The 15,045-nt window shown below is 41.6% G+C and overlaps 1 protein-coding gene across 7 annotated transcripts in view; it reads right to left on the bottom strand.

Moving 5' to 3' along the window:
- The window catches only part of SHISA6 (shisa family member 6), a 254,044-nt gene that overhangs the window by 17,921 nt on the left and 221,078 nt on the right, over positions 1–15,045 (bottom strand). For 5 of the 7 annotated variants that reach the window (XM_081895248.1, XM_081895242.1, XM_081895243.1 and 2 more), the window contains exon 5: positions 10,313–10,375. The exons of the other annotated variants lie outside the window; for them this stretch is intronic. In XM_081895248.1, coding sequence (XP_081751374.1) covers positions 10,313–10,375 — 63 coding nt within the window. The remainder of the gene's footprint in view (positions 1–10,312; positions 10,376–15,045) is intronic. 7 annotated transcript variants of the gene reach the window in all.

Raw genomic sequence — 15,045 nt, 5'->3', positions numbered from 1 at the left:
GAAATTAGCTTTGACACCCATAAACCTTAATTAAATTCTAGCACCTATAAATCTTTAACATTACCTTTACTCTCCTTGCACACACACAAAAAGGAAACAAATGGAACACATGTTCTTCTACAGCCCAGATCTTTCATTCCTAACAGTGTGTTAAAATTTGCATGATGAAGTGCCATTTGCCCTCAACAAACATTTATTCTGAAGGCACAGCCAATCCATGGGATTTATTTACCACATGAAAATGATGCCCAGCACGAATCACTTGGTGGTGATTCTACCATGTCAAAAAATGTAATTTAGTGGAAGGTGGCCAATCCAATAGCACATCTTTCTCCTTGCTCTCTCCCATAATGTCCAGTAAACAAAAATGTGTGACATGACTCATCACACTTCAGGTTCCCTCACCCTCGCAGGCATTGAAATGCCAAATTTAGTATGCAGGCAGGATTACTTGATAGAAGTCTCTAATGTGAGAGTTCAGCTTCACCCTCAACTGAAGTATTATAGACACCTCTAAAGAGAAACTGCTATATAAATTTGCATGGGTTTGGTGAGGCATTTCTTTCCCTTTTGACTTTTTCAGTACCACCTGAACGTTTCAGGGGGAAATGCTCTGCTTCTTTTATTCATTCACTGTAAATTAGAATCATGCAATTTTGTCATTTCCTTTCATAACTGCTTGCAGAGGCATGAGATATACTGTACACTTCCTCTGATGATACTGATTTTCAAGCATTTCTAAGCAAATGGCATCTTAAACAAAAACAGGCGCATTTGTAACAAATTGCTGCAGGGCATGTTATGAAATGAGGAATCGTTTTCTTACCTTCTGGGAAGGACCTAAATTGAAATACTTCTAATACTGCAGTTAGACAGTTATTCCACTGGAACAATTACCATATGCATGGGGGGGGGGGGGGAAGAGAGATACAAGTCTGGATACTCTTCCATATGAAAAAAACAAAGCAAGCCAGTTCCCTGCCTTTTTCCTTAACATGCCTGGACTTATCAGCTCCCAACAACCTTCCCCTTCTCTTGGTATGGCTGTGAGGAAGAGAGTGGAAACTTGAATTTTAAAACTAACCAGTTTATTGCTATGTCCAAAGTGTCACTTCCCTTTACCTTGGGAGGCAACAGGTAACCAAAGGTATTGTATCCTCCACTCTACCTGAGAAATTCAGCATGAGGAGAGGACTGAGCTAGTGGCTCTCACCAACTGCTCTTGAGTTCCTATAACTTTCACCATTTTGTAACTAAGCCAAGTTTTACTTGCTTGTGCAACTTTCCTGAAGCACGTGAATCTGCCCTTTGGAGAGTTTGTAAGACAAACATTTTTCAACTTACCCTGTGTGGTCTTTTCCAATGCTGGAAACAGTGAGGGGAGGGAGACTAGCTGCTGTCCATCTGGCAATGGCTTTTCCCACCTGCCTTGCCCCACCCTCCAGGCCTAGGAGTCTTCATAAGGGAGCTGTAAAGGAAGGACTGTGAGGGGAGGGACTTCCTGCTGTCCATCAGGCAATGGCTTTTCCCACCTGCCTTGCCCCACCCTCCAGGCCTAGGAGCCTTTTCCAGACCATGACTTTAGGAACACCAGAATCAGTTGGGAGAGGAGTTGAGGGATATTAATAATATAATAATAATAATAATAATAATAATAATAATAATAATAATAATAATAATAATTCTATAAGTTGTGCGTCTTTGCTTCTCCATTTGTATTGTGTTATTTTATGCACTGTGACTGGCTGTTGTTATTATTGATTATAGTTTAGAAATTATTGTAATTATTAAAGAGTGAATTTCTGTTTAATTTTTATTTGCTGGTATTTAATATTATTCTGTATTATTCTAATGGATTGTTGAATATTACTTTATTTGATATAAGTTGCTTATTATAAAGTTATGTTTTTATTACGACTTTTGCATTGGATTAGATTGTTAAAAGGTGTACATTTTGTTGTTTCTTCAGCTTCTAAACTGCCTTGCATATAGGAAAATAGAAAGGTGGTATACAAATTAAAAGTGAAATGAAAATGAAATGCTGAGGCATGAAGGAAACTTTGGAAAGAAACTTTTAAAGGGGACATTTTTGAAACTCTAAGAAGGGTATGTTTTAAAGGTCTAACAGCCTATACTTCTATGATTTACTTTGCTGCATATTTTCTGACTTTAAGTATCTGCTGGGGTCCTCTCACCAAGGAGTATTTTGCCCCAAACTTGGATCTTGGCATCCAGAAATTCTCCTGTATTTTGCATCAACACAAACATAGACAAACTGTAGTAATGGCTTAACTATAGCTTATTATGGAAGCAAACTAATTTCAAACTGTAATGTCTGAAATAGACATGTTGCCCTATGCCATAGTTAAGATTAAGCACAGTTTAGGGCTTTTGACTAATTTATTTATTAATTAAACTTCTATCCCAAAGGATCCCTCGGGTAGAAAGCTACAAAACAGAAATAAATTAGAACAATCAAATATCCTCACAACTGAAGAATTTCAACATTGCCAGGAACAGTATAATGTAGCAATCAAATGCCTGGTAAACAGCATTTTTTTTTTGCATTCTGTCTGAATGTTAACAATGAGGGAGAGAGATGCACCTCGCCAGGGAGAACGTTCCACTACTGAGGAGGCCCTTGTCACAAGTCAACACCAACCAAACAGTTCCCAGTGGTGGCACCCCCAACAAGGTCTCCTATGCCCATTATAAGGCCCAGGGTGGTTGATACCGAGGGAGGGGCTCTTTTGGTTTCAAGATAAACTATGGAAATATGTTCTGATATCCTCCTTGCAGTCATGTAAGGTGAAGAGCAAAGGGTGGGAACATGGGATTCCAATCAATGTGTGTGCACATTACACTGAACCAACGTTGGCAGTAGCGGCTAGTGTGGTGGGGCAGAGCTGCAGATCAGTCCTCCTGACAGTGACACTACTGAAACGTACCTGAATGGTGCTGGGGCAAGTGGCAAGATGTGGGGGTAATGATATTTGCACAGCCCCAATCTCACAACCTCCCCTGTCTGCCCCAGTGCCTTCGTGTCAGGAGGAGAACACCATGGCTCTGCCACACCACACATCCATGGCGCACTACTATGTTGGCATAAGTTGAAACACAGAAAAAGGCAGTGTAAGGAGTGGCTGCAAAAAGTATGTTTGCTTCTTACGGTTACTCTCATTGGAGTAACAATGCACATATCTGTTCACTCAAACACCCCCTCCTAGCAAATGTAGACAGTTTTCTTTGATATTTGTCTCTGATAAATGCTTAGGAGATCATTTGTGCTCTCAACAGCTGTGCACTCTTTGTCTTAAATTAAATGTTAATTTTCACTCAAGCACACAACACCACTATGTCTGCAGTCACAAGCCTGCTGTCATGCCCCCTTTGGCCTCACGCATCTTTTGAAAGTGTGCCGCTGCTGCTTCTCTCTCAGAAGCTAAGTGCGCTGCCTCAGGTGATTGCTCCTGCTTCCACAAACACTCGCCCCTTGGCAGGCAGGATCAAACCAGGATGACCTAATTATAATTAGGGTAACAGCAGCTGTATAGAACAGATTAAATAGAATCCCTTGTTAATTAACAATCATCTCTCATCAGACATTCAAACAAAATTGAGTGCAATCAAATCTCAGCAGTCAGACTTTTCTCGTCCTATGTAAAAGGTGGAGGACCTGCTTGAAGCGTTGGATTCTGAATACTGCCTAAAGACATTATCACTGCTTGTTTCTATTTCCAGGCATAGCATAAATGCTCTGGGAGCATGTGGTCTACTTCCTTTAGCACCAGGCCCTCCTGTGGCCATCCAGGCACTGCTAGGCCATGACTCCCATCATGTCTGACCACTGGGCATACTGGCTGCTGGAAGTTGGAGTCCAACAACAACTGGAAGGCCACAGGTTCCCCACCACTGAAATTAGCTTCCAGGCTAAGACTGGCTCACTTACCTGGGAGCTGCCAAATAAGCATGTATATATAGGCTTGTACAGTTAAGGCTTCTTATGCCTGTGTGTGCACACACAAATCCTGCCAGGATCCAGAGTAGCCTCATAGTTATTTGCAAAGCATTGTGGCAAAGTGTACCACGTTGCCTTTTTGAATGGAAACTGTTCTTTAGGCTAAATTATAATAGAAGTTCACCAAACATTAACTAATTAATCAGCTTGAGCAATTGGTTAAAACCCGTTTAAATCAAGGGCAGCATAATTAAATACAAACTTTTCCATATTGGTCCTCATAAAATCCAGTGCTCAGCAAACCATTTTGGGATGACAACCCATCTTATGTGCAGACACAGAGAATGACTTAAGTGATTCTTTGGAAGGAGATGATTGGCATTGTATCTGGACCTCTTTTGCAACCTTATCAATCAAACACACAAATAAAGAAAGCACAGTGCAAAGTTCTCAGTAGGTGGTATATTACCCCTGCAAAGCTTCACCTAATATACCCAAATTATAGTCAGTATTGTTGCATGGAGTGTGGAAAGATTGGTCCACACTTTCACCTTCCGTGGGATAATGTTCAACAGTGCAAGAGTTCTGGAACACGGTTGCTGATTACTGCTAGGAATTTCTTCACGTTAGACTGTAGGGCTAAAGATAGGCTTCTCCATCATTTTGAACCTAGTAAGACTGCATTTCTGTATGAAGATCTTCTTAAGCAATTGAATACAGCAGTAAAGGTGAAGAAGGTACGTAAGCAGAAGTCTTTCAAGCAACCTTCCAAACAGCAGAGGATTTGTAAAATCTGGGAGACCATGATGTTCTAACAGACTGGTTCCCAATTAACTAATTACTGAGGACCCCGTATTTTTCAAAAGCCAAGCCATGGGCCCCCTATTTTTTGAAAATGCTGATAACTCTATGGTAGTTACCTGTGCAAAGCAATTTTTTGAAGAAAATATGGGGTCCCCTAAGAAGCAAAGGATTTGTGGTATACTAAAAAACAGACCATAAAATTTGTGATATTACTACAAATTGCTTATCCCCAGACAGTAGGAAAAACTTGTCTCCATTGCTCCACTACAACTGAATAATAATAATAAGCAATTGTTGGACTTCCAAGATGAGACATGAATCCCAAACTCCTAAGGCAAGATTCACTGAAAACCCTACCTACAAGCAGTGAGAAAGTCCTCTAAATGTGATACTTCTTGAAAGCAATTAGTTCTTTTCAGTTAAAAAGTAGAGAGCAAGGGGAAGGGATCCCTCACATTTAAAAAAATTAAAAACACGTAAATCCACCCCATTTTGAAAGCCATTCTCTCTCTTTCTCTCTCTCTCTCTCTCCCCCCCCCCCGCTTCCAATCGTAAGAACCCCAATAAACTGTATCATAGGTTTTAGCCTGATCCCAGCTCATTTGCCATCCAGCAACTCTTTCATAAGTTTTCCCCCTGCCAGCAAGCAGGCCCTGGTCTCAAGCAGAGGCTGGGTGATCCATGTATCATCATTGTGACTTTCACTGTGCACCTAACAAGATAAGTGGGTCACTGGCAGGGGATGGTGCCACGGACCGCCGGGGTGTGTTCCGCGAATCCCTAGGGGTCCCCGGAACCCTAATTGGGAACCACTGCTCTAACAGATTTACAAAGTTATATGTGTTGGAAGCTGCCCAGAGTGGCTGGGGAAACCCAGCCAGATGGATAGCGTATTCTTCTTCTTCTTCTTCTTCTTCCTCCTCCTCCTCCTCCTCTTCTTCTTCTTCTTCTTCTTCTTCTTCTTCTTCTTCTTCTTCTTCTTCTTCTTCTTCTTCTTCTTCTTTGTCTTCTTCTCCTAACTCCAGGAGTCTGTCATAATTTAGGTTGGTGTACATTATTCTGTTCCAGAGCCTCAGGTTGGGGCTACTGATGGCTGAGCTGGAAGATGGGATGCTATGGTAACATGATTTCCATTTATCTCCTCTGTAGAAGCTCTTCAAGCTTCTGATCAAATTCCCATATAATACAGATGCATATGCATCTAGTATCTCCATTATGTAGTTTCATCATATGCTGAAGACACACCTCTTTATTGTGGCTTTTTAAATTTGACATGCATATTTTTAGCAGCAATCCTATTTTTGTGATTGGAACTTACTTTAAACAACTTTTAATGTATTTAAAGGTGGAGGGTGGGTAATAAACTACAGCAACAAAATTTATTAAGAAATCATTGATTTCTAGATGAGGCCAATATAATTTTTCTGTATTGTCTGTTTCTGGATAGTCTCTAACATTATTTTCTTTGACCATTAAAGTATGTGGATCGGACCTTAGTGAACTATTCAAAGCTGTGCTCCAAATGGTTTTCCTGAAATGGCATGGTATTCTACTGTGCGTTTCCTTAATGCCTTTGGGGAGGCCATTTAAAGTGTTCTAGATCTTGCTATGAATTTATTCAGAGACTGATTTGTGGTTGTGGAGACAAGCAAGGTATGAGGAGGGTATTCACAGAAAGGCCCCAAAGAACCCATTTCTGTTTGACTTTGCTTTCGGTTTTAGCTCATGCGAATATTTGCAATAGGGTTTTACTTGAGCAGATAGAATGCTCCCTGCATACTAATAGGTGTTGTTGTGCTGGAAAAACCTGCCTTAGTTGAACCAATCACTACCTGAGCCCACGCTATATGACTCAGTTGCCCCACCATCCTCAGATTGTGGGGACATGCCTGAAATCTTAATCTGACAACCTAGATTCAATATGTTTGTACGATGATGCCTCACTTGCTCACCTCCAGCAAACACTCATCAATACAAAAATCTCATCATGAACTATGGCCTGTAGGAAGGGTAATCCAAATGAATGCATTATTTGCAAGCAAACAAAAATTCCACAGGCTGTGATGAATCACTAGAACGAATGGACAAAAACACTAGAATACTAGCTCATGAGAAGGAAATAGTTTGAACAAAGATTCTAAATCCTGAGTGCAAATGCATCACAATGCAGCAAAAGTACATTGTGATACCAGTTCTGTCACACTTCAGAATACTGGTGTCATTGGTTGCTTCGGTGGGAGCTTCCTGGCCTCACTCTTGCAGTCTTCTTTTAGACACTGTTCTCAGCCTCCATACTCTTTGGGTCAAGGATGCAGAACCTCCTTCAAAGATAGTCCTCTATTTTGAAAGGGGTGCCAGAGGACAGTGTTCTTATTTGAAGGTGTCCTCCATTTGAAGGTCTGTCCAGTCCAACTCAGGTTTAGACAAGGAACCATAAAAAGGAAGAGCAGTAGCCCTGAAACTGAACCAGTGCCTGATCAGCAAACTGAGTAGGCACACAACTCACCTGGTATCTTCCCCACTAAACTGAGATGTTTTGTATTTCTGTTTAAAACTGTGGTTTACATAAAACTATCTGAATAATTGTTGAAAATGTATATCCTAGCTTTTCTGCAAGGAAATCAAGGTAGCAAGAAGCATGGTTGGGTCTTTCACCCACTTAATTCTTACATAATCCTGTGAAGTAGGCTGAGACATAGAGACTGGGCCAAGGTCACCCTGAATCTGATTATATTTTATTTCAATGTCTGATATAAAACAGTTGATATTTAACAAATATTTTACAGCTAGCACGCACTGATATTCAGAATTTGGCATTGTTTTATTGGGCATATTATAGTAATAATATTTGGCTGTATTTGGCATTTGACATGCAATGGCATTTAGTATTTGACAATCTTTTATAAATGGCCTGTTGTATTTTGAATTCTGGAATAAAATTTCACATTTGAAACATGAATGGAAGACTAGGAATTTGGACAAATTTTGTTTAAGCTGTGTTTTAAAGTGATGCATGAGCATGAAAAAACCCAGACCTAATTTGAATCTGAGGTGGTCTAAACTTGGTCCACTGCATGGTCCAATGTTGGCAGTGACTCATGTGTGTGTGTGTGTGTGTGTGTGTGTAGGCAACAGCATCATCTTGGAGACAGTAGTGCTACACTCATCAGGACAAGGATGGGGTGAGTGGTGAGATCAGGGGACTTTGAGGGTGTCACTGATGTGTGAGTGTACCTACAGACCTCTGCCAGCAATCTACAGTTCTCCTGACTTGCTGCTACTTCCCCCATCTCATCCTTTTTCTGATTGGCTCACTGCTGTGGTGGGGATGCCACTAACTTCTGCCTCTCTCCTGCCACATGAGCCACTGCTGTCCATTGAGCAGGTGCCATAATTAACATGCCACCCAACTTTGAATAGAACCTTTATTCCTCACTGTGGATTATCGGCTGCAAAAACTACCTTCTCTGTGTCTGACCCATCCTTGCACTTATTTATTACATTTCCTCTGTTCTGTGTTTGTGCAACAATGGAAGGTGTCTTTTTGAACCTGACTTCATTTTTTTGAAAAAGGATGCTTAAACTTAGCTTTTCTCTTGTCCAAATTTACTTCTGATATAGCATAAATATTTGGCCTTGCTGAGAGACATAACGTAACAGTTTTATGGCTGGCATTTCTTCTCTTGTTCAGGTTAATGGAAAGGACAAAAATTGGGGTTAGTGTGTTAGTGAGAAGGACTTGTTATTTTAGTTGTTGAATGACAATTACCAACACTGAGCAATAAAATAGATAATTTAGCAGAGTGCCTAGGTAACCTTTTCAAGGCTGTTTGTTCTCGCAAGTGATTGTGCTATGGAGGCCCCAGTTTAAAATGCAGCACAGCTTTCATGTATGCAAGAGTTCTTCACTAGGAACGATGCAGCGGCAAACCTAGTTTATAAATGACAGCCCTAGGGAAAGAACAACTTGGAGGCGCCATGCCTAGAAAACAATATATAGAGATGTCTTCATGCGGTATTTGCACAAAGCTGAAAAGCTAATATTGACAACTGCATATTAGTGCTTTTGCAGACCTAAATCACGCAAAGGCAAAAGTGACTCTTGTGGCACCAAGGAAAAGGTGGCAAAAGAACGGGGTGGGGGGGACACGCCAAATAATCAAGGGAGAGAACTACTAGGTGCAGGTAACAGGCACACTGAGGCCAAAATATTTTGGCAGAGAGTGCTTGATATGCTGTTGAAGTGAAGGAAAACAAAATTGCCTGGGAGCCAGCAGAAAAGTCTGGGGATATGTGCTCTGACTTTGTGGATGATTTTATTCTTTATTTGTTGGAAATAGTCAAAAACACCATTCCATCTCTATAAACAGACACCACAGGAAACCTAAGAGCAATAAGCTGCAAAAGCTCAGTGGGCAACCAGCTGAAGACTGGATGAAATGAACTGGTGGTGAAAGAGGTCCAAGGTAGAGAAGCAATCTTGCATTGTATAGGAAACATCAGAGGAAAGAAAATACAAAGACTCAAGAGATTTGAGCTCTTTATGTTAGAAAAGCAGAATTAAACAAAAATAATCTCTTGACCCTCCTTATATAAGAAGTCAACTAAGGGCCAAACTAGACATGCCAACCCTGGTGCAATTAACAAAAGCATGTGTTGCTTTTAGAAGGAAAATGGAAGTACAGGAGGTCTAATACAGATTGGGACCCCGGCACGGGGTAAGGGGGCTTTAATGCTGTGCACCCTGCTCTGGCTCCCATCCAGATTGGAGGTCCCACACATGCAATTTGCTTTTTGCTTTTTTAAAAAAAATTAACCCACACAATTACTATGGCAACTTACTGAATATGGGTTTGCTGGTCACAGCTGTTACCTGGAAGTGAAGTACTGGGAGGACTTGGCATTCTGGAGTCAGAAAGCATGCACGGCCAAATATTGGAAAGAAAAGGGATGGTGACCTTGTTAAAAGAAACAACATGCACAACTGATGTGTATTTGTGACAGCATGGCTACTGTGCAGAGGCAGCTAAGCTGTCTGCCCACCTTTAGGCTCTGTGTCCCAAGAAGCTGGCTGACAGCACTGAAATTGTCTTTGATTACGTTGTAAAAGCTGTAAATAAAGTGAAATAACACAATTGATGATGAGCGCTGAAACATCAGCAGAGCACTGGCATGTGTGGATTATATGGCTTCAAAGCAAATTTCTTTCCTATCTGGGCAAGCAGGTTTTGCTCTTGCTGTGCATCTTTTGACGCCCAAGACACTACAAATCAAAGCAATCTTTGACAGCAGCAACTGAGGAAGAAAGAGAGGCATTTGTGTTTCTAGACATCAGGAAACATAACACAATGCTCTCCTTTCTGCATAAGAGAGACTGGACCATTGTTAAGCAATATGGCCCTAATACAATATGATCAATAGAATAAATATTTTTCATGTGAGCGTCCAGCTCATGAAATACTCTATTGATATTTGTTTGACTTCCATGCCAGTAGAAAGAGTAAAGTTACAGCACCAGTAACTTTGATCTTCTCTTGTTTATTATCTTACCATTGGAAGGTGTCTGGTTTGTAGTGCCTAATATCAGGTGGTTATAATTTTGCTCTTGGTCATCTGAAATTCAATGGAAAAAACATAAGATTCCTTTTTAGGAACAGCTCGCCAAGGCTCTGCCAACCTGCAGGTAATAATTATAGCTCACATTATTCATGGGAAATCTCTACACGATTAAGGAGAAGAAAATGCTTAACAAAGCGGAAGTGTCTTTCATGTTATTCTCTTAAAATTTCAGTTGCAAGAGAAACAAGTTAATGAATAACATCACCCATTGTGCTGAGGCCACAAATGGGATATTCAGCAAAATAAGAAGCACACCCAAAGCATAAGCAAACCATGACACAGATTTCAGCAGAAGGCAGCCTCTGCTTTTGAGCAGTCTTCAGCTTCTACATGCCCACACTGCAGACATCCATAAGCCATATTCACGTATTATATCTCTGTAGGCCATTAACACATTCATTCATTCATTTAATAAAATTGATACGCTGCTTAATTGTAAGAAGGATTAGGGCTTTACTTTTCCCAACACAAGCCTGGACTAGTCCCACCCCTGATGTCCACATATTGACCATGGGCATTTTAAAGAGGAAACCTAGGTGTGAGCAGCTGCCCTACATGATCTGGGATGTATAGCACACACTACATCTTTAAAGCACATTCCTCCCTGCAAAGAATTCTGGGCACTGTAAGTTTGTTAAGGGTTCCTGGGAGTTTTTAACCCTGTGGGAGATAAACTACAGAATTATTTGAGGAGGAAAATGTGCTTCAGTTGTGCTTTAAAGGCAGTGCATCTACGCAGCCTTAGCCTATGATTTGATTGCGAGAACTCATTCTTTTTAGGGACAAAGTGCCTGTGGTGGACATGTTACGAGCATCTCAGAGAAGCTGTTTTAAATTATATAGCTGCACGTGGTTAGTGGCAGTGGCTTACCAGGTAGGATTGTGTAATTTTCTCCAAGCTACCAGTTAAATCTTATACCTGCCATTTGGGTGGCATTCCTTCAAGGATGTGCTCTACAGGGAGCTAGCTTCAGGTACCAGGTCCATTGGCAGACCAACTCAGTGTTACAAAGATGTCTGCAAGCATCTGGGTAGTGTGAAGATGGCCTGTTCTGGGAGTACTCCTGGGTTCAGCTGAGTGTCAGCCCCTGTCCTAAGCTCTGACAATGGGTTGCTTTCCTTACAATACAGTTTAAGACACCAGGCCCGCACCTGCCTCTGCTCCTGGCAGCACAGTACCACAATATAGATATAGAACAACCACAGGAAAAGACACCCACAAAGAGACTACCACACCTCCCTGATTCCACAAACCTCTCAGACATTACATTGACAATGAAGGACAAAGGGTGCTGGATTTTCACAAGACCATGAGAACCAAACGAAATGTTTCATGGGAGACCGGTGAAAGTCCCGGTATGATTTCATTCTTAAAGCAGTTGTGAAGATCCTGCTTGTGGTGGTCATGGAAAGGAGATTCTAACACTTCCTGCATTACAATCCACCCCTTGCAGATGTTGAAAATTATTATCTCTCTCCCACATGCCATCTCCTTGGCTCCCTGGGCCGGTAGAATGGTAGAATGGTAGAAATGTAGAGTTGGAAAGGAACCCAAAGGTCATCCATTCATTGCAGCTGGAGAACCTCTAAAAACCTCCAATGAAAGAGAGTTCACCACCTGCTGAGGTAGTCCCTTCCACTGTTGAACTGCTCTGTCAGAAATTTTTTCCTAATGTAGTGTTCAGTGCTGGTTATGAGGTAACAGTAGCCTGTGGTTAACTAACTGGTAAGTGCAAACCCTGATGTAACACAATATGGAAGAACTGCATATAGCATTATTTCAAACAAACTATATGCAAACTTTCTTACCTGCTAGAATACAAGATAGAATACGAGAAAGGCAGCTACTCTTCCTCCTTATCTTATACTGTATCTGCATAAGTTTGCAGACAAGCTGTGGCTAAGCGAGGGCCCTCACTTGGGCCAGATCACTGCCACTGATTGCTTTATTTGACTGCAGAGTCTCATACTCTACTCTTAATATGCCGATTTCTTGGTTCCAGACAGAATTAAATTGCCCAAGGGAAGTATTTTAATGCTGGTGAGCCAGATAGCTTAGCACATTTCAGATGCTATCTTGGAGGCAGATGCTGACTAAATATATGTACACTTATATATCAAGTCATGGATAAAAGGTAAAGAGCATATAGTTAGAAGCAAACCTTCACTACTAAGGTTCCACTGTTAAGATAAGCTAAGATAATGCACACAAATATTCTTATTTCCCCACTGAAGTGCATCCACCACCTGTTAAAAGAGAAATAAAATGAGACTCCCTAAAGATTAAGAATTTCTTGTTGACTACAGTGCCAGTTAGATATGAACTGATTTTTTTATTTGCCTGTAGTACTTCAGTTTCTCAAGTTGTGACTGAACACAGGATGTGTGAAAAACAAAAATCAGTTGACTAGGGGGGGGGGTAGCGTCAAAGAAACTGGTTTTTTTTTGGGGGGGGGAGAAGGAGAGAGGTGAACAATTTGTCCTTCTCATGTTCTGTCAGAAATAGAAGGGGGGCTCCCAATTTCCTCCATGGTGATAACACCTAGTGTTTACAGATCTACATATCCCACTGTCCATGCTTTTTCACTGGAAACAGAAAAGGAAGTATGAGTTAATATTTGTTTTTTAAAGCATGAGTAACAAGCTCCCAGGACAGGTGTATCACATATAACTTGCCTGACCCTGCAAAGGATGTTTGTCAGAGGGATTTGGCTTGGGATTTGGAAGTGTGGGGTCTGATCTGTAGTAAAGGTCATAAATATATTTTATAAAGTGATAATGTTCTAGGGATAGGAAGAAGAAACACTCTTATGCATCTTAAGTAAAATACCACCTGGCATTTCTGATTAATCACATCCCAATTTCACAGTTCTTAGGAACAAAAGTAACAGGTTTTCCTTGTGCTGATGCAGCTAGTTGTACTGCATTGGATAGGTGGGGCCAGTGATGGCTTTAGTTATTTTGGCACATCAAAGAAAAGCAACAACTCCTCCTGTTCTCAGCTGGAGCTCGTTGGTACTCAGAGATGGAAACTGGAGGCAAAAATGAAAGTCAGCCCTTCTGGAATCTGCTTCTAGCCTAGGATGAGTCAAGCCCCTCCTGCTATGCTGTCCTGTCCTTTGCAATGTCCTGGTATACGAGTACTTCCATGTATTCATTGTGGAATGCCGTTCTCTTGTCACTGGCTCTGTGGTGGTCAGTGTTTTTTAAAATGAATTTGCTGCAGGTCCTACCCAGCCCTGACTGCTTCTATGCTTTGCAAAACACTGCAATGCCACATTTGGTGATGCTGGCTGTGACCGGCATATTATGCCAATCAGCTACTCTGCTCAGGGCAACATCCCGTGTCTACTTGCAGTCAGTCTACTTGCAATGCCAGTACAGTGCCACTGCTGCAGCAGAACATGGTCTGGAGGCACAAAACGTAGCAAACTTGAAGCAGCTAAGCCAAGTCTGGGTCTGGCTGCTGCTTGGAACTAAGATGCTTGGAACTGAGAGCCATTTGTATGCCATCTTATATTTCCTGCAAAAAAGGTATAAAATAAGCAATTTTGTTCCATCTGCAGAAGCTCATCGGAACCTCACATGCTTGCTGTGCAGTGGCTTTAGTTCCTCTGGGAATTCCTTTAATATTGAAAGCAATAGTGGTCTAAAACACTCTCATATATATATATATATATGAGTGAATGAATATGATGAGCAAAATTAGATTCCTATCATGGTGCTTAAAGGAAAAAAAGATTCCTGTTATTTACAAGTTCAGGAGATCTCTTCAAGGCCATCCACTGTGACCCCTCTCTAATTTAGTTCATGAAACTGCAGCTGCTTAAATAGTTTCTTTCCCTTAAATTAGCCTGACTTCCAGCTATTCTCCTGCTGCCCATGCTTTCTGCATTCTTGTTGCACAGCTGACCCCTCTGCAGCACTTTTGCAGGCAATGCTCAAGAGCACTAATAGCAAAGAGTGCTAATAGCAATAAAGTATTTGGAGAGAGAGAGAGGGCAGATTCTTCTGCTTCTTTGCGGGTTTAATGAGATAATTTTGCTAATGGAGGTGCACCGGCTTGAAGTCAGCCAGTGAAAGGCAAGGCTGTTGTGCAGCCGTCCTGATGATGTGCTGGGCTCACATCTGTCTACTGGGAAGCTCCATTAAGGAAATAAAAGATTAATAGAGCTCTTGGTTTTCCAACGATAACAATAAGAATCCTCTGGGTGCAGCTGGAAAAGATACTGAAAAACAGTATCAAGAGATAGAGAGAGGGAGGGGAGGGAGGGATGCAGTCTTTATGAGCTGCCTGCTGCAGATCCACCCAGAACATCAAGACGTTTGGCGACACACAAGTTCCGCTCCTACACAAGTCACCAGGGCAAAGCTGGGCAGGCAAACTCACTCTGTTGCTTTCTAAGAGCTTTAACCAAGGCCCATGCACACCCCTAGTATTTAGTGTAATGTAGCTCCATATATGGGACGCGGGTGGTGCTGTGGTCTAAAACACTGAGCATTGCAGATCGGAAGGTCGGCGGTTCAAATCCCTGTGACGGGGTGAGTTCCCGTTGCTCGGTCCCACTCCTGCCAACCTAACAGTTTGAAAGCACGTCAAAGTGAAGGTAAACGGTGTTTCCGTGCGTTGTAGCAGCTTAATCATGCTGGCCACATGACTCAGA

This window comes from Podarcis melisellensis (genome assembly GCF_964234715.1).
Source record: "Podarcis melisellensis genome assembly, chromosome: 2".
In the NCBI taxonomy this organism is placed as follows: Eukaryota; Metazoa; Chordata; class Lepidosauria; order Squamata; family Lacertidae; genus Podarcis; species Podarcis melisellensis.
Note: the sequence above shows the minus strand (reverse complement) of the source record. Positions and strands in the feature narration are given on the sequence as shown.